Source organism: Magallana gigas, chromosome 2 (genome assembly GCF_963853765.1).
Source record: "Magallana gigas chromosome 2, xbMagGiga1.1, whole genome shotgun sequence".
NCBI classification, from domain to species: Eukaryota; Metazoa; Mollusca; class Bivalvia; order Ostreida; family Ostreidae; genus Magallana; species Magallana gigas.
Window position 1 is genome coordinate 27,828,117 of NC_088854.1, and position 24,807 is coordinate 27,852,923.

At 38.2% G+C, this 24,807-nt stretch overlaps 1 protein-coding gene across 4 annotated transcripts in view; it reads left to right on the forward strand.

Moving 5' to 3' along the window:
* LOC105335335 (hemicentin-1) overlaps positions 1-24,807 on the forward strand; it is a 52,777-nt gene that overhangs the window by 16,376 nt on the left and 11,594 nt on the right. The window contains exons 9-40 of one of the 4 annotated variants that reach the window (XM_066075952.1): positions 52-663; positions 868-1,167; positions 1,388-1,690; positions 1,818-2,114; positions 2,863-3,162; positions 3,990-4,292; positions 4,695-4,994; positions 6,891-7,193; positions 7,706-8,011; positions 8,231-8,530; positions 9,500-9,805; positions 10,222-10,515; positions 11,001-11,303; positions 11,449-11,751; positions 11,956-12,258; positions 12,478-12,780; positions 13,141-13,440; positions 13,695-13,994; positions 14,880-15,179; positions 15,326-15,637; positions 15,793-16,092; positions 16,855-17,154; positions 17,458-17,769; positions 17,894-18,193; positions 18,583-18,891; positions 19,253-19,552; positions 19,670-19,972; positions 20,343-20,645; positions 20,918-21,220; positions 21,933-22,238; positions 22,844-23,155; positions 24,367-24,672. In XM_066075952.1, coding sequence (XP_065932024.1) covers positions 52-663; positions 868-1,167; positions 1,388-1,690; positions 1,818-2,114; positions 2,863-3,162; positions 3,990-4,292; positions 4,695-4,994; positions 6,891-7,193; positions 7,706-8,011; positions 8,231-8,530; positions 9,500-9,805; positions 10,222-10,515; positions 11,001-11,303; positions 11,449-11,751; positions 11,956-12,258; positions 12,478-12,780; positions 13,141-13,440; positions 13,695-13,994; positions 14,880-15,179; positions 15,326-15,637; positions 15,793-16,092; positions 16,855-17,154; positions 17,458-17,769; positions 17,894-18,193; positions 18,583-18,891; positions 19,253-19,552; positions 19,670-19,972; positions 20,343-20,645; positions 20,918-21,220; positions 21,933-22,238; positions 22,844-23,155; positions 24,367-24,672 — 10,002 coding nt within the window. Of the gene's footprint in view, positions 1-51; positions 664-867; positions 1,168-1,387; positions 1,691-1,817; positions 2,115-2,862; positions 3,163-3,989; positions 4,293-4,694; positions 4,995-5,753; positions 6,057-6,890; positions 7,194-7,705; positions 8,012-8,230; positions 8,531-9,499; positions 9,806-10,221; positions 10,516-11,000; positions 11,304-11,448; positions 11,752-11,955; positions 12,259-12,477; positions 12,781-13,140; positions 13,441-13,694; positions 13,995-14,879; positions 15,180-15,325; positions 15,638-15,792; positions 16,093-16,854; positions 17,155-17,457; positions 17,770-17,893; positions 18,194-18,582; positions 18,892-19,252; positions 19,553-19,669; positions 19,973-20,342; positions 20,646-20,917; positions 21,221-21,932; positions 22,239-22,843; positions 23,156-24,366; positions 24,673-24,807 lie in introns of all 4 variants that reach the window. The other 3 variants (XM_066075954.1, XM_066075955.1, XM_066075956.1) reach the window with 3 other exon arrangements.

Genomic DNA, 24,807 nt, shown 5'->3' on the forward strand with positions numbered 1-24,807 from the left:
ATTAGTAATGATGTTTAAACAGTAATGCATTTTGTTTTTCTTTTACTGTAGATTTGCCCAGAGTAACTATTGAAAAAGATTCATACACAGTCAATGAAGGAAATGCAGTCACTTTGGCATGTACAGTTCTATCTTCCACATCATCAAATGTCATCAGTGTATTGTGGCAAACCATTGAAAATGGGGTCAGCAGTACCTTGAATGTGAACGATCCAAGTAAATATTCTGGGGCCTCAGTTTCCAATCCATCGCTGACCATATTCAATGCAGAGTCCAGCGACAATGGTCAGTACAGGTGTACCGCAACAAACACTGTTGGAACAGGTGAAAGTGCGATCACGACCCTGAAGGTCATTGCAAAGCCAGTGTTTAGAATCACCCAGAATTCCTACACAGTTAACTATGGCACCAATGTCACCCTCCAAGTCACTATATCGTCACCTGATGCCCCTGTGTTGGCAGTCAATTGGCAGCATACATCCAAAGCAGGAGTAACGAACTATGTTCTGGTGGGTGGTGGGAAATATGATGGCGCTACAGTAGGGTCCCCGAGCCTGAAGATCCTGTCTTCAACTTTTGAAGATGAGGGAACATATCGCTGTCTGGTCACTAGTAGCGCTGGTTCTACGACTAGTGGACCCATTTCTCTTACAGTTATTGGAAGTAAGTACAACCCTCTTCTATCAGAGAATGACAGATCAGACCTTTGTTCTTAATTAGAGTGAAAATATAGCATTATTACCAGATTTTTAATTTCAATCTGTTGAATACCCTGCAAGTATTGATGATGGAGATTTAAGAATTAAAGAAATCTAAATTTGAAAGGGAATACAATAGTTACTTATGTTTCTCTGCTCTATTGTATAGATGTTCCCTCTGTGGTCATTGGCTCTGGATCAGCAGTTGTGTATGGAGGTCAGGTCACCATCAGTTGCTCAATTTCATCCAATCCTAGCGCTCAATCCATGTCCTGGCAGAAAACCTTAGGTGGAGTAACGACAACACTAGATATCGGCATCAACCCTCGTTACCAGGGTGGGACACTCTCTAACCCCTCCCTCACCATCAGTAATGTGAATCTAGATGACAAGGGGGACTACAGATGCCTGGCCACTAATATTGTGGGCACGGGTCAGAGTGGACCCGCGGTCATAGACGTCACAGGAGGTAAGCACTTCAAAATCTTCTCTAAAGAAAGATACATGTAAGCATACATGTATAGAGTTAAGTTACCAGCCCATATTCTATAATGTGACAGATATTTGAGACTTTGTTTTGTTACACTTTCAATATTAATCGATGTTACATTTTGGTAAAATGCAAAATTGAACAAAACTCATGAATCTACAAGGACCATATTAAATCTTATTTATTTCTGTAATTACAGGTGTGCCAACAGTTACAACAGGTTCTGGGTCCACGGTATACGTGGGTGACAATGCCACGGTGACCTGCATTGTGTCAGGAACACCAGCTGCCACCTCTGTTTCTTGGCAGCGCACGATAAACTCGGTTACAACGACAGTCAACCTCAATAACTTTTCAAAATATTCGGGCGGTACTCTCACTACGCCCAGCCTCTCCATATTTAATGTCAGCAAGGAAGATGAGGGCAGCTACAGTTGCCAAGCAACAAATGTCATAGGAACAGGGCAAAGCGTCACCTCTGCTTTTCTGAGTGTGATAGGAAGTAAGACAATTTTTCATGAAGAAGTTTTGTTAAAGAAAATTGGTATAGAATTTTTGTTGCAGTTGGTGCTCAAATTAGTTCTTAATTTCTAGTTTTGGTCTAAGTATTTGCGTTTTTGATTTAATAGGTGCCCCAGTGACAATTATAGGACCAGACATAAGTGTAACAGTGGGCGACCAGGCCACGATCTCATGTTCAGTGACAGGCTATCCCCTCAGCACTGCCATATCGTGGCAAAGAATTGCCAATGGAGTACGGTCCAACGTTGACACTTCACAGGCTCGATTCAGTGGAGGAACTGTCGCGAACCCTTCCCTTACAATTAACCCAGTGGAAGGGAGCGACGAGGGCGACTACCAGTGTAGTGCCACAAATTATCTGGGAACCAGTCAAAGTGGAACAGCCTTTCTAGACGTAATGGGCAGTAAGTGGGATGTTGTTTTGAATTTCTAACAATATGTAAAGTGAAGATATTTGTTCAATTGTGTTCATAATTTTTACTTCCCCATTAATTACAGTATTTGATGAATATTATAGATTATTCTCATCCCTAGGTATTTCAATCATATATTTTATTAAAGTTTATGATTACATTTTCCAGGTAACTTTAAAATAAGTTGTACTGTAATTATGTAGAATATGTAAAATAAAAGAATGAAAGAATAGGCAGCATGATTTCACTAAGAAAAAACACACAAATCTGATTTGCATGTAATGCACCTAGTCCGTGGCATGAATACAATATTTCTCTCTTTCAATGCATGTAATTGCAAAAATCTGAAATCTCCATTGATATTGAAATTTCATATATAACTGAAGACAGATACCAGTATTAATTCTATTTTGATGGATAAAACTCAAAAATATGTACATGTATTTATATAAGGGAGACTTTATTATTTCGTTTCCCCCACATTGATTGAACAAATATTGAGGACTTGTGTTTTCATATTGTACCTCTCATTAATTGTGTGCAAACAATCTGAGATTAAATCTTCAAGTAGGCAACTATAAGATCATACTTCTAATAGATTTATTGTCAAATTAGCTAATTTCCAAGCTGAGGATAAATTCTTTAAATATCCTAAGATCCTGGCAAAAAAACTATTTTTAACAGGATAACCTTTTTTCCAACTGGTTACACAAATCTGACTGTATCCTCTCACTGACAGGTATTCCTTCTGTACAAATTCCAAGCTCCTCCTATACCGTAGCATACAGTTCCCAGATTCGCCTCCAATGTGTGGTCAATTCCATCCCTCCCGCCACCAGCATAGGCTGGCTCAAAACCCAACAAGGCGTGACCACCACCATTAACGTCAGTCTGTCTAAATATAGCGGGGGCACCATCAGTGACCCCTCGCTCAGAATATACGACGCTGATTTATCAGACGAGGGCTCCTATGTGTGTTCGGCTACTAATATCGTAGGAACTGGTACCAGCCAGGAAATGAGCTTGAGTGTAGTTGTGTGTAAGTATGCTGTTTTTTACTAATTATTAATAGTAACTCGTGTTTGATCTGTAGTCTTTTACGATGGTTGTTCTTCAATAACTATGTCTCAATGCTTTTATTGCTTAATTCTCATCCGTTTTGTTTTTGCCCATCCATTTATTGAATTTCAAATTGTCACATAATTCATTGAATTTTTTTTTCAAAGGTTCATGAGGGAACACACGTATGTTCTTCAGTAAAGTACTTGGTGTACACGTACCAATCTTTTATTTTTCATGCTGTCTTTTTTATTTTCTTTTTTTTTTAAATTATATATCCATAGCTTCTATTATATAGCACTGCAGTTTTCTGTCTATTATCAGTCTGGTTACAATACAAGGCACAGGGAATTTGTATATAACCACAATCTTTCAATAAATATGATACTGGTAGTCCTCTTTATTTTTTCCATGTTTAACTTTTTCCCACATTGATGTTGTATTTCCACCAAACTTATGTATAATTTGTAGACCCTTTAGCTTCTGTAACCTAACTCTTTACTATGAATTTAGAAATCACTAACAAATATATCGTTAATTATTAAATCTTGCATGCATTAATCTTATGGTCCTTAATTATTTGTTGAAAATAAAAGGAAGGGTAAATCTCCCTCAAAGGGCACGGTTCCCAAATGAACCCAGCCATTTGTAGGAGATGTTGAACAGGCATGGGTTTATGTGTGAAACAAGTGTGATATGTGAACCAGTAATGCAAATCTTTATCCACAGGTTTTGACGACATAAATGCTGAAAACGTCCAAATATTTTGAATCGTTTTTCATTGTATCTCTTTTTCTTTGTGTCTAGCTTTACCCACTGTCCAAGTTGGATCATCTGGGTACTCAGGCATCACTGGGGGGACTGTCACTCTGGTATGCTCCATCATAAGCTCCAACCCCTCAGCAACTTCCGTTATCTGGGAGAAGGACGTCAGTGGTGTCCCGACCAATGTCACGAGTCTGATGGCGTCACGGATCTCGGGGGGTACTGTCACACAGCCCTCACTGACCATCAGCTCCCTGACTGCAGGAGACACAGGAACATACTACTGCTCAGCAGCCAACAGTGTAGGCAGGGGGTCCAGGTCCTCAACAACATTGACCGTGCAAAGTAAGTTCCCAACAGCAGTCGATCATCTGAAGTGTATGTTATATATATTGGATAAAATCGAAACAACAGGGTTTAGACAGTTAGATATACATTTGATTAACATAGAAAATAGAATTGTGATAATAGTGTATGTTATTTGATATGGATAGACATTATGTAGCGTAGTTCTGGTTACTTTAATTTTAAAAAAAATTGAAAATTCTGCAATTGTACATTGCATGTCAAGTAGAAAGTTGGCCTAATGTCTTGAGAAATAGTTCTTTTTTATAATATATGTATAGGTTGAGGTAGTGTAATACTGTATAAATTATCAGAATAGGTTGAGATAGAGTGATTCTTAGTTGATGTTGATGTGTGGCTATATACTGTGTGTTTTATTGTACTGGTGGTTGGTTTCTGTAGCTAAGCCGGTGGTCACAGTAGATCAGACCTCATACGAGGTTATAGAAGGCAGCAGTGTGACCTTGGCTTGCAGGATCGTCTCTTCCTCTCAGACAACTTCCGTGACTTGGCAGAGAAATATCAATGGCGCCACTTTGATTATAGACACCCGTAGTGACCGTTACTCTGGGGGTACCATTGTCTCCCCTTCCCTGGTGATCAAAAACACCACCCTCTCAGATACAGGGCTGTACATCTGCTCTGCCACTAATGATGCAGGTGTTACATCAGCCCCCACGATAGATCTGAATGTTCGTGGTAGTAAGTTCAAGTCTAAATGGATTTTTTTTTTTGAGCACGAATGAGATGTTACACTACAGAACCTACCTTACCCTCACTTGATGTGGTGTACAGTCTCCCCTCATACTTACTGATGGAACCCAAAACTGCTGTTCCTAACAGTCTTCACTGAGTGGTTTTTTTTCACATTAATATACAGTAAAACACGCTTATAACGAAGTCCCAGGGACAGCCAATTTAACTTCGTTATAAGCGTAATTCGTTATATCCGTCAAGTTTACAACATGAAATAGAGACTTGGGGAATGAAATTCACTTCGCTGTAAGCGTCAATTCATTATAAGCGTTTTCACTATAACCGTGTTTTACTGTAATAAGAATTTGTACTACAGTACAAAAAGTATTCTATAAGAATAAATGCATTACATTTATTTGGTCTAACAGAAGGGCGAATCATCACACATATGGACTGCCATCAGATTTGCAAGGCATTTTATTCTATAGGAACTTCGAGTATTCCTTCATAGTTACCGGGTACATTCTGCCTCCTTCACAATCTGATTAGTCCTTTTAAGTATTGTAGAACAACCTTTTATTAAGTGTTAGTTCCCTTCTTCTAGCTCTTGACAACCTCTGTGTATATACTTAGGAATTGATTACTAAATCATCTCTCTAGCTTATTCTCTTGATTTGTTTACTGTTAATACAGTAGGTATGAATTAGCAAATGATGCTTGATTATCGCATCATTATTTCTTTTTTTATCTTTGCACCGTCTTTAGGTCGGCCTAGCATCGTCTTGCCTGCGTTTACATATAACGCGCAGTTTGGACAGAATGTCATATTAGCCTGTAATGTGACCTCTGCAACAACCTTGACTAATGTGGTTTGGAGGAAGTACTCTAACGGAGTGCCCAATAATTTAGTGGTCACGGGGTCGTCCCATTACAGTGGGGGCTCAACTTTCACCCCCAGTCTGACCATTTTGACTCTCACGTTTTCCGACTCTGGAAACTATGACTGCTCTGCAACCAATGTAGCAGGAACAACTACGAGTAGTCAGATGACACTCAATGTCATAGGAAGTATGTGAGCACTTTGTATATATATAGCTTTTATATATACCAGCTTTTATAGTATACAGCACATATTAAAGCTTCTTTAATTATTACCTTAGTTTTTAGAAATAGCTGCAGGATTTTTATAAAACATAGTCATTCAACACTTATACACTGTCGTACACACCCTAGTTACTTATAATGTAGTAAGGGTTAGAATGGGGTTCAGCAAATGAAAATTAGAGAGATGAAATACTCTTATTTAAAAGTTGAAATACTCTTATCTAAAAGTTGTAGGTTATTTTAATGGACACAATGCTAATATTTTTCCAATCTTTTTTTAAATAATGGTATATGTTGTGTTTTTGAAATAATGTTTCACAAAATTACTTGAAAAGTAGACCACAAACCACAAACTGCACTGTCAATATGTCAAAATTTTAATAATTAACTCAAAACAAATAAAGGTTTTATTTCCAGCACATTTTACTTTAAATTTTAATAGTTTTTTTTAACAAGTTTCATTAATCAATTTAGTTTTTGATCCCTAACACATTTTTGGCACAATTCATTGATATAATATTCCAGTTGTAAACATGTAATTTAATATGAAAAGTCATTCTTCAAAAAACTTGTTTAGATTTAATTTTGTAAGTTTCAAATAACTTTAATGCATAATCATAAGAAAAAATAATGAATGTCATAGCTGTGAAATAATTATTCATAGAGAGTAAAATTGTTTAAGATTTTCTAATTACCAGTACAAAAGATTTTTCTGACCCTGTAGGCATATACATAGTCTCTGGCAATTTGTCCAGTGGTGCTTACATATGTATAAACTCTTTCTCTTCTTTCTGACAGCTGTTCCTAGTGTAAATATTCCACAGACCAGTTATAGTGTAAACTATGGAGGAACTGTCACTCTCGGATGTGTGGTTAACTCCAACCCATTCCAAAACAGAGTGGAATGGCAGCGCATTGCCAACGGGGTGTCTACCACCCTCAATGTTACCGCTGAACCGCGGTACAGTGGTGGCTCCATCAACACGCCATCACTGACCATTACTGGGGCTGTCAGTGGTGATGCTGGGGTATATGTGTGCTCCGCTACCAATGACGCCGGGAAAGGAGTGAGTGGGCAGACTGTACTTAGTGTACAAGGAAGTGAGTACAGGAAGTGGTTTAGAAATGGCGTTAAATCGCACAGGTTTATGGGGATATTTTTTTTAATTATTCGATATTTGGTTATTTTTTTTTAATATCTGATGCCATTTGTTTTTCCTTTTATTCGGGCACATCATGATGTATTCACATGACATATGTACTGTCCAGTATATTCTGTGAATGTATATACATACATATATGTATGGGTCATTGAGGTTTTGTATAGCACACTTATGCATGTTTTGTATTGGTGTTGAAATGTTCAGTAAATTTTTTTACTGAATGTTTCAACACACATACACATTATCTGTAGTTGTTGAGTGTGGACGAAGTTGCTTATATATTGACACATAAGTCTCCAGTTTGCATTAACCGCTCTCGCATGGCTTTGCTGTCGACCAAAGGAATTAACCAATTAATGCTTTCGATGTGCGAAGCTTGAGTGATGTTGAGTGTTTTCTGTCAGAATGTTGAAGTCTTATGTCAGTACATCACTTGTATTGTCTATTCAGACTTGCCTCAGGTCCGGATTGCACAGTCTCAGTATTCCGTCCTCTATGGTGGATCTGTGTACATGGAGTGCACGGTAGAAAATGCCGTCCCGCCGGTTACCGCAGTCAGGTGGTACAAAGGGACAAGTGTCAATCACTTTAACATGTCTATTGACGTCAGAGCATCTAAGTACTCGGGTGGAGTTTTAGACAACCCATCCCTTAATATCACCAATGTGGTTCCCTCTGATGAAGGGTTCTACTCTTGTAACGCCACAAATCTAGTCGGAACTGCGTCTGCTTGGACATTTTTTGATGTTTACGGTGGTATGTTTAATAGGTGTTTTGGGATTTGTTGTGAAAATATTGTGTTACCTTTTCTGTGATTCAGAAAAGTTTCATTTTTTGAAAAACTTTATTTTAAAGTTTTTAATTTGAAAATTTGGATTTCCTCTAATTTATTTTTCATATCAAATCTATTACCTTTTGGTTGTTTGATTTTTTTCTTTTTTTGTCTGGAATATTTCCTGTTTTCTTTTTCACTAGATATTCCTTCTATCACCCTGCGCAATACCTCTTACTCTGTCATGGTAGGGGATCCGGTCACCCTCGCCTGTGACTATAACTCCTCCCCTGCTCCGACCGCTATAACGTGGCAGCGCATTCAGAATGCTCAGTCCACCAACATTAATGTCCTAGACTCCCGATTTGGAGGCGGGACAATCGTAACCCCTTATCTCACAATACGCACCACTCTTCTCTCCGACGCTGGTGTCTACACTTGCTCGGTGACCAACCAGGTTGGCACGACAACCGGCAACCCAATATTTCTCTTTATCAATGGCAGTGAGTATAGAGACTGAAGTGAAAGCAGAGTTCATGGAAACTTGTGGCTAATAATTACTGGATTTTTTTTTGCTGAAAGAAAGATTAATCTTTAACATTTGAATTCATTCATACAACTTGTCATCCAATGGTATTCGGTTCATCAACTTCTATCAGTAATGTCATTCAATAAACAAAATTCCTCAGTTTAGGTAGAGGACACAGATTGGTAAAAACATATACCTAGGTTAGAGAATATACCGGTATTATGAACATTGCAGGTTGAACAATAGATGTTAGAAAGGTCAATTAAATTCTTATTTTTTTATGAAAAATACCAATACAACTGATTCCTTATTGTATATTACTGACAATTAATTGAATTTGAATTTTCTGCAACAACAACTTTTTACCACTTGGACAAAACATTGCTTTTAGACAGTATCTCTTCTTATCCTATTGAAAACCTAATCCTTTCATTTCATTTACATCTTTATTTTGTTTTGATTTAGTTTTTTCTGTTTAATTTGCGAGTGTTTTGATTGGACAGTTCCAGGTCTAACTTTTTACTGTGGTAGAGAATAGTGATTTAACTATTCACTAACAGAAGAGCGTGTTTCTAGATATGATGAAAAATATGAATAAGTGAAATTGTTGGATCTTTGTGGTGAATAATAGCCCTATCTGATATGTTTTTTATTTTGGTATGCTGTGAGTTGTCTGGCTATGCATGCTCCCGATATATCCAAGGAATAACCAGTACATTTTTCATAACATAAATGCATGCATGATTCATCATTCATGGCTAATAATTTACAATAGCATGGAACATGAATTTCATCATATGGTTTTCGGAATTCATGACATATTGTTCTAACTTCATGTAGTTTTGCGACCAATTTACAGTTCATGAAGGAAATTGGATTTTTTATTCAATTAAAGACACTGTTTTACTTTTATTTTCATTGCCTATATATCATTACACTTTAGGCACGCCATCAGTTTCCATTCCGCAAAGCACATACAATGTTAGTTTCGGAGATCCCATCACTATTCCATGTAATGTCACAGCTGTTCCCACAGCAACCAATGTATCATGGGTCAAAACCAGTAATGGGGTCAGTGTAACATTAGACCCAGCGACACAGCCGAGTAAATACTCTGGTTCTACCGTGTCGAACCCAAGTCTGACCATTAGTAGCACAAATTTAACTGACGAAGGGAACTATGTTTGCTCGGCTAGTAATACTGTGGGAACAGGAAGTAGTAATGCGGCCTTCTTGGACGTGATTGGTGGTAAGTGCCACTTAGTGGTTGTGTTGCCATAGTAACCAGAGTTTGGCTCCTCTAATACTGAATCTCCATGTTGCGATTTTTTGGAGTGCTTTTGTTTTGTGTGGTGTGTGTCTGTTTATTATGTTGTCAAGTTGTCATTGTCGCTGGCATTTCATATACATGTGTATTAATTACGAGATTTAATGAATAAAACTTGAAAATAATTGATCATTGTCATTGCAAAATGAAAATAAGGGTTTATGGAATAAATGAGGGAAGTTACCAAAGATTCTTGATGGTAAATAGAGAGCAATGAAAGTCTCAAAGACAACTGATGTTTCAAGTTTTATTCACTGTTTATGTTTCAGTCATATTATAACACTGCTATGCTTAATTCATCATCATGACATGCCCCCATCATAACTTCTGATTTGTAGATGTGCCTGCCGTGTCTGTCAGTCAAACATCCTATTCCATTTTCGTCGGATCCTCTGTGACCTTGAATTGCTTTGTCTCTGGAAACCCTGCTGTATCTTTCGTCTTCTGGACGGTGACGAGGAATGGCTTTACCCAGAATGCTCAAGATAGTCGCTACAGCAATGGAGATATCAACAATCCCTCCCTCACCATTAATAATGCCAGGCAGTCGGATACTGGTGTGTTCATCTGTAAAGCTCAGAATTCAGCAGGGACCACAGACAGCAGTCCAATCTCGCTCACTGTATCAGGAAGTAAGTAATGATTTGTTACTCTGTTTTCCTGCCTGCTTGTTTGTGATGACTGCCAAGAATGCTTAAGTTTTAACAATGTTAATGGTTTTTGCATTTTGCTATTTTTGAAACATTGATGCATGCTTTGCATTTTTTATTTTTTATCCTAACAAATTTATTTGATGCAAGATTTTGGTTTGCATGTAGACTCACTACTAAACATACTGCATGAAAAGCATGTTTTTTTATGCTTTTAAATCACTTTTAATTGTGTTTTGTTTGCATAGAAGATACAGATGCAGAAAACACCCTCCTCCCTCCCCAAAAAAATATCATCAAATTTTAATGTAATTTTTCTAAAAGTTTTAACACTTTTAAATAAGTTTTATTTTAAGATCGTTTTATTAATGGTATCTGAAAGATTAAAATCATTGTAGCTACCGGTAGTTAATCTGCATCTGTGCTTCAGCAGTAGTGTAACAGCATGCTTTTTTGTTTCCAAACAGCCACACCTAATGTTCAAATAGCACAAAGCTCATATAGTGTGAATTTGGGTGGTGCAGTAGAACTGGTGTGCATAGTTTCTGCTGATCCCCCAGTCTCCTCCATCACATGGACAAGAACGATCAATGGAGTGACCACTACATTAAATATCGGTTCTCTGGCTCGCTTTACTGGGGGAACTGTATCCAACCCTTCCCTTACCATTTTAAATGCCCAAGCCTCGGATGAGGGGACATATGTCTGCTCTGCTCAAAGCTCGGCCGGGACAGGGCAGAGTGGAAGTACTACCTTAAGTATTGTAGGCAGTAAGTACCTTAAACAAGTGTATCCAGGAGTTAGAGTAGACGTAGTGTTTCTGTAGAGGTATATGTTATCTAGAATAGCAGGAGGTATATAGTTTCCACAGTACAGCCAGGATGCTGGTTAAAAATTGATGGATTTCTTCCGTAGGCATTCCATCTGTGACAATCCCCCAATCAGTCTATTCGGTTAACTACGGCAGTTCTGTCACCATTCCCTGTACAGTTTCTGCTGATCCTGGGGCCACATCCATATCCTGGCAGCGTACCAGTGGCTCAGTCACCGAAAACCTTGATATTCCCAATATACCTCGCTATGGCGGAGGCACAGTTGCTTCACCTTCCCTGACTATTACAAATGCTCAGCTTGGTGATGAAGGAGATTATAGATGCTCAGCCACCAACAGTATAGGCAGTGGTCAGAGTGGCTTAGCCTCACTGGATGTTGTTGGGAGTATGTTCAAACTTGACATGATAGCAGCTGTTCAAATTTTTTTTAGAATAGTATCAAATTGTAAAAAAAATTGTGTTTTTTAAAATTAATCCTTTGAATTGATGAACCAGAAGAACCCAAGTTAATCTTTCACTAATTGTCAGTAGAATGTAGTATGCAGGTAGTCTGAATTTGAATACTGTAGATTAACACCTGATTTTGTAGATGTTCCCACAGTCTCTGTGTCCCAGTCGTCATACTCTGTTCAAACTTCTGACTCAGTGACAATGACGTGCGTTATATCAGCCAATCCGAGTGCTACGTCTGTCACATGGTACAGGGTTGCTAGTGCAGGCCTTGAGGCCATTGTTGTTGGGTCATCCTCCAAATACAGTGGTGGGTCAGTGACCACGCCCAGCCTCACTATATCTAATACTGTGGACAGTGATGGGGGTACATACAGATGTACAGCAACCAATGCAGTGGGCACAGGAAGCAGTGCCAATGTCATATTGGATGTGGTGGGAAGTGAGTGGGAAGTTCAAAATCTTGGCAAAACATCTCTGTCCTCACAAAGTCACATAAAATGCAAATTCAGCCCAATGATTTAAAAGATCGCCCATCTTGTTAACATTAGCTTTACTAACCTGTGTGTAGTAATATTGATGTTGTGTTTTAGCTTGCACTAATATACACTGCTTTAACGTTCTGTTTATGCATGGCTTTTTTTTGCTGTTTTCATCACAGGTTTGCCGAGTGTGTCAATTCCTTTAAATGCTTACTCTGTCAACTTTGGTAACAGTATTAAGATTCCCTGCACCATATCAGCCAATCCAAGCGTGACCAATGTCTTCTGGGAACGCATCTCCCAGAACGGAGTTCCTTCTTCCATTTCTCTTGTTCCGTCCAAATATTCCGGCGGAAATGTAATTACGCCTGACCTCACTATTGCAAACACAGACACCACTGATCAGGGATTTTATCGTTGCTTGGCAACAAATTCTGTGGGCACAAGCACCAGTGACTCGACCTTTTTAACAGTTGTTGGAAGTGAGTTTGACATGGTGGGAGAGATTAGAAAAGAACAGTTTCTAACAACTTAACATAATTACGGTATAAGTGAAAGTCAAAGCAGCAAGCTTCCAGTCAATTTTCTACTAATAAAATAAAAGCGTTTTCCTAATATATGGTGGGAAGTGGGCTTTAGCTTAGTTGATTGAATAATAAATGTTGTCAGCAATATGCAGTCATGAATTAAACAATGTGCAATTTATAATCCAGTACTTTTGTTCCTATTCAGAATGTTCAAGATCAAATGCAGAAGATATCTTTTTTTAAACTAAAGAGTTCTTCAAATCCTACGTGGAATCTTGAAATTCATGTTATGGTATTTGTTTGGCTTTCTTTTAGCGTCACCCAATGTTACAATGGCACAGTCAAGTTACAGTGTTTTAACCAATGGGGATGTGACCTTGAGTTGCTTTGTGTCAGCTAACCCATCGGCATCTATTTCATGGACATTCACCTCCAACAGTGGTAGTGTGACAGCAATCTCTGCTTCCACCTCCAAGTACTCCCTCGCCACTTCTACCACCGCTTCCTCTTTGACTGTGAGGTCAGCTAACAGTAATGACCAAGGATCCTATAGGTGCTCTGCCACCAACTCCGTTGGAACTGGACAAGCCACTGCTATTTTGGTTGTCTCAGGCAGTATGTATCAATGTTTACTACGTTCTTGGGTTTGGAAAGTTGTAATAATTGATGTTAAAAGATTTTTTTAAGAAAATAATTTTGCATTAAAGATTTTAAACTCTTTGAATTGGAGATTCTTAGTTTTTGAGTCAAATAAAACAAGTTAAAAATGAATTGACAGTTTGATACATCCAGAAAAAATAAAAAGGCTTTGAATGAATATATGTGCCCTGTATTAACATGCAGTTAAAAACTGGTAAATTACTGTTTAGGTTTACCATCAATAAACCTGCCAAGCACATACAGTGTCATCACAGGAAATGACATCACTATGACATGCTCAGTGTCTGCCAATCCCGCTGTCAATTCCGTCTTCTGGCAATTCCGGGCCGCCAACGGTTTTTCGTTTACTAACATCACAGCCACCTTCAAGTATTCCATCAGCAGTTTAACAGGAACCTCGTCGCTGACTGTAAGGAGTACCACCAGCTCAGACAATGGGCAGTACAGGTGTCAGGCCACCAACCAAGTGGGAACCAGTCAATCTACCACAGTTCTGACTGTATCGGGAAGTAAGTGCGGTGTTAGCTAGTTTGGTTTCATATAGGTCTAATTTTGCTTACATTGTTTTTTTTTAACTGCCTAACTTAGCCTGTTGACAGGTTTTGATCTCTTTTATCACAATTGTGAAACTTAATTGCATTAATTTTGTGTTGGGATTTGGTTGAATTTGAAAGCATGCTTTAATAGTGAATTACAATGCAGTGTGAATCTAGGGGGATTGCAGATTAATTGCTGTAAAGTTTGATAAACTGATTTTATGATGACTTTGAAACATTCTAATTTAATAGATTAATGTTAAATGAAGTGTTTGAACTGCGCTATTAAATTGAAGAAAACAAATTCTTTTTATCTGCCTGAAATTGTGGTTTCTTAATTTGATTTGATGATAAATACATAGATCAAGATATTTTACGATTCTTCTTAAGAATCGATAAACTGGTTGGCAATTCTTTATGATAAGTCTTATGATTAAAAATGTAAGAAAAAATTCATATCTGTTGAGACAAAAATTTTAATTTTAACCTTTGCAATTTTATACATTACATGAATAATCAATCAGAAAATGATCTGTCAATCCCCATTACACATCTTACTTTCAGTGTTAACTTTGCAACTTGTTGATGGCACATTTGTAAAATTTTAGTTGTTCAAGTTGTTCAAGACTATCTAATATTAGTCTTTAAAACACATTTAATGTAAGGTATTTCCATTTGACATCTTTTCCTTACACCTTTGTCTGTTACCTGTCCGTAGCAGTTAGCAAGGTAGTACTGTAATGGATGTCCCGTAGCTCCGAGGAAAAGTTATTGTCAGCTCTGACAATTAACACCAAGGGTCCTCTTTAAGGTTACCTCCCCCCCAACATCAACAGCCACCATTTTGTTTTTCTCTAGGTGTACCCGTGGTAAATATCCCCCAAAATTCGTATAGTTCAGTCACAGGGCAGGATGTCCAAATTCCTTGCTCTGTGTCGGCCAATCCCACAGCCACAATTACTTGGACCTTTATCTCCACCTCCCAATCTCAGACGTCAATCACCACTTCCACCTCTAAATATACGTTCAATCCTTCCTCCACGGACGGGACATTGAGAATACGCTCCACTTCCAGCAGTGATACTGGCACCTACCGTTGCCAGGCAACCAATGCTGTTGGAACGTCTTCAGATTCTGCTTCCCTTTCTGTGTCTGGAAGTAAGTAATATTTAAAATATTCCTCTCATAAGATATTTTTGAAGTGAAATTTTCCAAAGTGTGCATAATATGTATTAGATTTGAATTGTTCACATTTTTGTGATGATATTAGATATGTACTATGCCAACTTGATTTCTTTCAACAGGCCCACCATCTGTGAATTTTGGATCCTCTTCTTACTCTGTGACAACTGGACAAAGTATACAGCTGGTGTGCTTTGTGAGTGCTAGTCCCACAGCTACAGACATTGCCTGGACTTTCCAGTCCAACACTGGAGGTGGAACAACAACCATCACTTCCTCCACCTCAGGATACAGCCTCACAACCACAACCTCAAACACCCAGTCTACACTGACAGTCCTGTCTGCACAGAGCAGTAATGGAGGAACCTACACATGTAGGGCCACCAATTTAGTGGGAACCAGATCAGCCAGTGTTTCTCTGTCTGTTAGTGGAAGTAAGTGATCAAATTGAATTGCTGTACTGGTAGTCTACTCATTGTTCTATAAATAAATCATATCTTAAAGTTTTTTTTTTTATTATTGATTAGCAAGAATGTTGATAAAGATACATGTACATTCTAACTTGATTTTTTTCCCTCTTCACTTACAGATATTCCAACAGTAACTATACCACAGAACTCTTACTCTGTGGTCACTGGTCAAGATGTCCAGATTCCTTGCTCTGTGTCTGCTAGTCCCTCAGCCTCCATATCGTGGATTTTTATCTCAACATCACAATCGCAGATAACAATCTCGTCCTCTACCTTCAAGTACACATTTAATCCGTCGTCTACGGATGGGACTCTGACAGTTCGCACAACAACCAGTGGTGACACTGGCACCTATCGTTGCCAGGCAACCAATGCTGTGGGAACAGCCTCAGATTCTGCTACCCTTTCTGTGTCCGGAAGTGAGTACATATACCGGTAGATGAATGTTACAAAAGTAATGCTTTCTGCCAGTTCAAATTGATGATCATGATCAAATGTATAGAAATTGTGCATAAATCACCATTAATATTGGTTACAGCTTTGAAACTGCTGCCATTATTAATTGGGTGGTAAAGCATGTACATCTTTTTTACAATGACAATTTTCAAAAAACGAAATGCTTTAATATCTGAATTGCACCAGCAAAGTGTGTTACACTGCACCTTATTTTACATGTACATTAATATGAATTTTTAAAGGTATATCACCCCTTTTGTCATTAGAACCTAATGCATATTGAAATTTTTTATCACAGTTCAGTTGATGTTCCCAAATAAATTCTTTTGGAAATCTGAGAGGCAGATTCTCTCATTGGTAAAATCAAAATATTCTCTACATACCTGTAATTTGAAATTTTAATGACCCCAGCAATAAATATAAAGCCTTTTTTATGTATGGTAACTTAAAAGACTTTCCTTCTGTATCTGAAGATAGTGAGATTCAAGTATATGTAAAAAGAAGGATAGTTTCCTTAGGAAAATTACGAATGAAAAAGCTGCCTTAACTATTAATTTTAGATTTATGTGACAATTGTTCAATATTAAGCTTCGGCTCTTGTGTTAGCGTATTTGAAGTTCAGTTGAGAGGAAAAAATGTATCCTATGAATACATATTAAATACATGTATACATTTGAGTCATTGATTGACCAAAATAAAATGAATTTGTTTGTTATCGTTAATAGGCCTTCCGTTAGTAACCATACCACAGAACTCCTACTCTGTGGTCACCGGTCAAGATGTCCAGATTCCTTGCTCTGTGTCTGCTAATCCCTCAGCCTCCATATCGTGGATTTTTACCTCGACTTCACAATCTCAGATAACAATATCATCTTCTACCTCGAAGTACACATTCAATCCCACCTCAACGGATGGAGCACTGAGAATACGTTCCACATCCAGCAGTGATACTGGCACCTACCGTTGCCAGGCAACCAATGCTGTGGGAACATCATCAGATTCTGCTACCCTTTCTGTAACTGGAAGTGAGAACCTTAATATGATATCCGTGCTGTCACTGACTAATAAATTAATTATCTCACAAACTGATTGTGTGTTTTGGAGTTAACCATAAAACTACACCCAGTATAAAATAGTTGATAGGCATTGAGATTAAGCAATTTCCCTTTTATCATGTTAAAGATGTTTACAGCAGATAAAAAAACAAAGAAAGAAAAAGAAAACATTGCTCTCTCAAAATTTATCATTACAAATTGATTTATATATATACGTGTATATGGTATATAACAGGATTATCATCATCCACAACCAATTCTTATTTTTACTAGGTGCTCCATCTGTGAATTTTGGATCCTCCTCTTACTCTGTGACAACTGGACAAAGTATACAGATGGTGTGCTTTGTGAGCGCTAGTCCCACAGCTACAGACATTGCCTGGACTTTCCAGTCCAACACTGGAGGTGGAACAACAACCATTACCTCCTCCACCTCAGGATACAGCCTCACTACCACAACCTCAAATACCCAGTCTACACTGACAGTTCTGTCTGCACAGAGCAGTAATGGAGGAACCTACACATGTAGGGCCACCAATTTAGTGGGAACCAGATCAGCCAGTGCTTCTCTGTCTGTTAGTGGAAGTAAGTTGATTTTGTGAAATTTTGTTTTTACAGTATTTGCAATTAATTAAGAGAAGGATATTTTAAATCTTGTGATGATTTTGGACATAAATTTATTGTAATTGGAATTTTTTTTTCCTCTTAGATATTCCAACAGTTACTATTCCACAGAACTCCTACTCTGTGGTCACCGGTCAAGATGTCCAGATTCCTTGCTCTGTGTCAGCTAGTCCCTCAGCCTCCATATCATGGATTTTTATCTCGACTTCACAATCTCAGATAACAATTTCGTCTTCTACCTTCAAGTACACATTCAATCCTACCTCCACGGACGGAACTCTGACAGTTCGCTCCACAACCAGCAGTGATACTGGCACCTACCGTTGCCAGGCAACCAATGCTGTAGGGACAGCCTCAGATTCAGCCTCATTAAGTGTATCTGGGAGTGAGTTTTTTTTTTGTCTATTTCATTATACCTGCAAAGGCTTTTTTGGATGTAAGGAAAAAACAAAATGGGGAACTCTCTTAAGAAGTTGGTATAGTCATTTCGATGTCCTTATTTTCAAAGTTAGACTTAAGTACCTATTGAAATGAATTATTCAATCCATCAGCACTATCCAAAACGTAGCTAATTTTCTAAATCCTCTCCTTGACTGAAGTCCTTGTAGTTTTATGTACTCTCTGTTTGTAGTGAAAATGTAGATTCCTTGATTTGTTTTATTTCTTTCATTGAATAATCAAAAAGAAACTGATTGGTATTGAATAACGAAAAAGGTAATGGATAACTGAGGTGGAAAGAACACAACAGTGACAATTAACCTTTCTTCTTTGAAGGCTTGCCTAGTGTCACAATCACCCAGACCACTTACAGTGTGATAACAGGTTCCAATCAACAGATCCCCTGCTTTGTAAGCGCCAACCCAACAGCCTCTGCCATTGGGTGGACCTTCCGCTCAACCACCTCCGGAACCACCGTTACCATCACTTCCTCCACTTCTGGTTACTCCATTGTGACTTCTTCCACATCACAATCCACACTCACGGTTCTCGCAGCTGACAACAATGATGAGGGAACATACACTTGTCAAGCCACAAACCAAGTTGGAAATGGATCTGACAGCGCATTTTTAGATGTAACAGGAAGTAAGTTCAGCACATTTAGGGTGTAATGCATCGCTAATCATTTAGCACTGCATATTATTGCTTAACCATAACAAGGCTCAATAATTGAAAGATTTCCAAGGACGTTTTTATGAACATATAATCTTTATTAAGTTTAATTGAAACATCTGGGTTTTTTTCAACTGAATAGGATGATTTTGATACAATACTGAAAGTTGTTTTCTGGGTGAACTTTATTGGGAAAAAATTGCTTGGAAATTTTATAATGAGGCCTTATGTGTCTAAAAATGCTTAATAATTTGCTTACTAACATGCTGCAGTGAATGCTTATGATTGCTGCCTGATAACAAGATATACCAGCACAGAGCAAAATACATTTCAGGCCGGCCCACCGTAAACATCCAACAGAACACGTACAGTTCAGTCTCTGGACAGGACGTGACCATTTCTTGTGTGGTGTCCTCCAACCCCACTGCCTCTATTTCCTGGATATTCATTTCCACTGGCAATTCTCAGACACAGATTACCACCTCCAATGCCAAATACTCTCTGACTACCTCATCCGGGGGTAGCACAATTGTGGTTCGAAACTCCAACAGCGGAGACTCGGGAACCTACCGTTGCACAGCAACAAATACTGTTGGGAGTGCGTCAGACTCTGCATCACTGACTGTGTCTGGAAGTAGGTCACATAGAGTTTTAGAGCAGAATTCAAATTACATTTCCGTCTATTTTCCTTAGGGGTTTTTCTCTCTTGTCAAGGAACACAGGTGCGATCTAATTTCAAAATGAATTTCAGGTCTGCCTGTGGTAAACATTCCCAGCTCTATTTACACTGTGGTCACTGGACAGGACGCCACAATTCCGTGCTCGGTCTCCGCAAATCCGGCGGTGACTTCGTCCTCCTGGACCTTTATATCCGCGTCTAGCTCCCAAACCATGATCACTCAGTCCACCTCCAAATACACACTGTCCACTTCATCTGGCAACATGACACTGGTTGTGCGAGGCACCTCCAGTGCTGACAGTGGAACGTACAGGTGCAGTGCCACCAATGCTGAAGGGACAGCCTCGGACCAAACCTCTCTCACTGTATCTGGAAGTTAGTAGGAGATGAATTATTGAAAACTTCTTGCTACTTCTGAATGGCTGTGTGTGTTTAACATTGCCTGTATCATATTTTCATATGTACTGAGTGAAAAGTAATACACATCTGTGGGTATGATTTTTCAGGGTATAAGAATATGATTTGAAGGGTTATAATAAACTGTCCTAAAAAATCTAGAATTATGCAAGAGCACAGAGAACATCATTGATGTACACCTTAACATCTTAACTGAAAATAAATTTGTCACAAACTCACTAGATAAATACACTGTATCGGTTGCATCCCTGATTTTATTTGACTGAAAAAATATAATTTTCTTTAAAATAAATATTGGTATTATGTATCTACCTGTTCTTGATTCTAGGTACACCAGTGGTTGATATTTCCCAAAATTCCTACACTGCTATAACAGGAAACAATGTAGTGATACCATGCACGGTGTCCGCCTCACCGGCGGCTACTTCCATCTCTTGGAGATTCACGTCCAGCAGTGGATCAGAGATCCAAATCACATCCTCCTCTTCCAAGTACTCTTTGTCAGGCTCCAACAACTTTCCGCAGTTGACCATCCTGTCCGTAGGTCCCAGTGATTCTGGAACATATAGATGTAGTGCCACTAACTTGGTCGGGACAAGTTCAGACACTGCTTCACTCACTGTGACTGGAAGTAAGTTCCCCTGCCTCTCTTGAAAACTGGCTCCAAGTACAAGCAAAAACAGGGGAAAAAAATTGATCTTTATGATGATGTACGTTAAATGTGGATTGATACAGATTAAAAAGCTATTTCATATCATGCTCTCTCTAGAATGCTAAAGTGTAACCAGATATTGTTCAGTGTTTATAAATGGTTACAATCTATCTTCCGTGGTGTGAGAGAAGCATGAGTAATAGTAAAAAAAAAATGTAAATCCTAATTTTCTTATTGCTTTTATTTTTCAGGCAGACCAGTGGTCACCATTCCCAGCAGCAATTACAATGTGATTGTTGGCAATTCTGTCACACTCCCTTGTACAATCAGTGCATCCCCCAGTGTGACAGCGGTGTCCTGGTTCTTCACCTCAAACTCCAATAATCAGATACAAATCACAAGCTCTAGTATCAAATACACTGTGTCCAGGGCCGGCAGTGAATACAATCTCACTGTCAGCTCGGCCATTTCCTCCGATGCTGGAGTTTACGAGTGTCGGGCCACGAACGCCATCGACACGAGCACTGACTCGACCCGGCTTGATGTCTCAGGAAGTGAGTTTCTGCGAAATCTAAAACAACTCTTACCAGAAATTTTTCTCTTGTATATCACAGCTCCACGAAGTTACTAATATGAGATCACATTTCTTGAAGTTTCTTCGAGGGACATTTTTCTAGACCCTCGCTCCATTTTACCAAACGTCCTGTAGTATTGATATTCCCTTAGTTATCTGCCCTTGTATGGCTTTCCCTCAATTCAAGCTATAAAATGAAAATGATCAGAAGTGTTCTAAATTTATTGAATTGCTGTAAAAACAACTTATAATTATCATTTGAATAGATTTTTGTTGTTTACAGGAACTATGATTTAATGTAAATGCTTCAGAGTGCCGCTTTTTTCATGCTTTTGCTGCTTCATGTTGTTTTATATGTTTCTGATTATTGAGCTTTCATGTGAAATTTGCTAGACTATTAAGTATTTAATTTTATTCAATGATGGTTAAAATTTTGTTTATCTTCACTAATATAATATTTTATCCATAATCATTTCAACTACATGTACTAATATTCACCTTATAACACCGGTAACTTAAAGTAATTAAACAGTAATTCAAAGGTAAAGAAATCAGAGCAATGTTTATTGGAATCAATTTTAAACAGATTAAAAAATTGAAAACTTTTTTTTTTTTTTAAATTCAAAGTAATCTCTAGAAAGCTTGGAATTTGACATACCGGTAATTCTAAGACGTACTTCATCGAATTGTAGGTATCCCTGTTGTTACTTTGCCGACAACACTCTACGAGAGGACATATGGTCAGAATGTTACAATGCAGTGTTCCGTCACAGCCACCCCCGCCATCACAGAAGTCCGCTGGCAGAGGTTCGTCAATGGAGCGTACCAGGATATCTTTACTCAGTCTTCCACTAAGTACTATGGCAGCTCAATCACCAACTTTGCTCTGACTGTCACCAATCTGGTGTTCACGGACGTAGGAGAGTACCGGTGTACTGCCACCAACCAGGTGGGACGAGGGGTCAGTCCTAACAGGGCCACCTTGTCCGTTCTTGGAGGTAAGTTTTTCGGAATGAGCTTTAGTGATTTATAGAGTTCATAATTAATGACTTTTTTCTGACTTTTCACAAAGTGAACCTTGATTTTTTCACTTACAAAACTTTTCATAAAGTTGGCAAGGGAATCATTTCAATCAGTTTTTATCGTTTCGATGTATACCGGTAAGTGATACCTGCTGGAAAATTTGCAAGCTTTTACAAAAAGTCATTTTTGGTACAAGAGCCTTTTGGGATTCTTAATGTCCAGGGAATTCTAATTCATTTACCGCTGTTATAGTTTTCTATACATGGAGAAATAAGAACATGTAAGTTTGATAAAACACTTTGAATTTTAATTGTTTCAAATACCAACAGTCATTAATCTTTATAAATCAATAATCTGTATAATTCAAATTCTTTTCGTTAAGCTCTAAAGATTAAGTCTTCTTCAAATCTATACAATGCAGGATATCATTTTATCAATATTTATATGAATTAAAAAAATGCATTGTCCTCAAAACTCCTGTCGAGGGACTTTAAAAGCACTACTCTGCAGACAATCCTTTCTCCAACTCCGCCTTTTATCTGAGCTAATCTCTTGATTTTTTGTCACTTTCTTCCATTAGCCAAACCTTCTGTTATTGCACCACAAAACAGCTACTCAGCTGTGATTGGAACAAATGTTACCCTTGCATGCGTTGTTTCTGTGACTTCCATTGACCCTCCCGTTCTTACTGTGGTGTGGAGGAAGATGACACCCAGTGGGTCAGGCACTATTGATGTGTCAGGGTCCCAGAAATACGGGGGCAGCACCACAGCTTCTCCCGATCTTGTCATTGCGAACCTTGACGTTCATGATAACGGCAATTACAGTTGCCTGGCAACCAATGCTGCGGGCACTAGCGAAAGCGGCACAATCGTTTTAACTGTCACAGGCAGTGAGTAGCATGGAAACCCCTGCATCATGTATACTTGTATGTTGCATGATAAGTGTATATCATGATCGTATATACATTATATCAGTACTGCACAGATCCATGTACAAGTGTATCAATTGAATCCATGGTAATCTTCGTATCCAGCACTGCTTTTGATATAGTACACAAATGTATGCTGCAGCCATGTAAGGCTAGCAGTTTATAATGGATGGGGTGGGGGGGGGAGGTCTCCTGTGGATGCATGTTTTACTTAATTAGAACATAGTTAAACTGGTTATACATATATTATGTATACCGGTATATTTAGTTATTCATAATAATTATAACATAGATATTTTTACCTGCATGTTTATTGTATCCTAATTGATTAATCATCTCCTCTCTCTTTTTCAGATTATTTCACACCTGCCTTTTTCATAATCAATGTTATTCCATTCTCTTTCCTGTCCGCAATGCTTGTAATGCCATTTATGGCAGTAGGCCTTATGTGTACCAGTGTCTTTCATGCACATCATGTCAAAAGATCGATGATTGGCCATCTATATTGGCGAATCATAATGCTCTGATACAATGGCACAGAATGACATACATGTATTAGTATAATTATTACATGTACCCATGTTGGACATAAACATGCTAATATTAATATGTACCATACTGTGCTGTTATGTGAGTTGAATTTTCCTTACGATATCTTAATCACTTTGAAGGCTCTCTATACATATATATTTATACTAGTATATGTATTAATATTTCTCGTTATTACTGAGGTTCTTTTTTTTTTTTCTTGATGACATTAAACCCTGCTTTTTTAGCCCCTTAATCTAAATTAAAGGGTCTGCTATAAATGTTGAAAAGTTGCAAAATTGTTGTAAATAGGATTTATGTTACCATGATCAATATTTTGAGTTTAAAGTACATGAACAACTATGTTGTTCAAAAAATAAAATGTTAAGATGTCAAATACCAGTACCCTTGTAACAACAATATTACTTTGCTTTAAAATTGTATTATTGCACTCACTTAATATTCATATTATATGTACTAACATCAGTTGAAAAAGAAATCTATATTTTCTTTAGAATGATTTTTTAAATTCATATTAAAAATATAGACATAATTGAAAATTATCATTCTGTATCAAAAATTCAAAATTTGTAATCTTGATATGTAGAAAAGTTTTGGAAGCTAAGAATTTGTCCCCTTTTCAGGTCAGCCCACTCCATTTATACCTCTCACTTCTTACTCTGTGCTTATCGGAAATGACATACAGATCCCCTGTACTGTGTCGGCAAACCCAGCGGCAACCCTCATTCAGTGGCAGTTCACATCTAACAGTGGAAGCAGTACCCCCATCTCTCAGAGCACCACCAAATACACCCTGGTGGGTGATGGTACAACAACCTCTAATCTCACCATCAACTCGGCTGCCTTGACGGATGCTGGCACTTACAGGTGCTCCGCTACTAATATTGTGGGCACGGGCTCGGATTCCGCGACCTTGACGATCACAGGAAGTAAGTGACGGTGTTGTGGTGTGGTGTCTTTATGCACAACTTTTGGAAAATTTTGTTTCATATTCCAAGAAATCGGGGGAAGGAAATACCTTGCAACATTTTTTCTAGCACACAAAAGATTTAGCACTTTTCTTT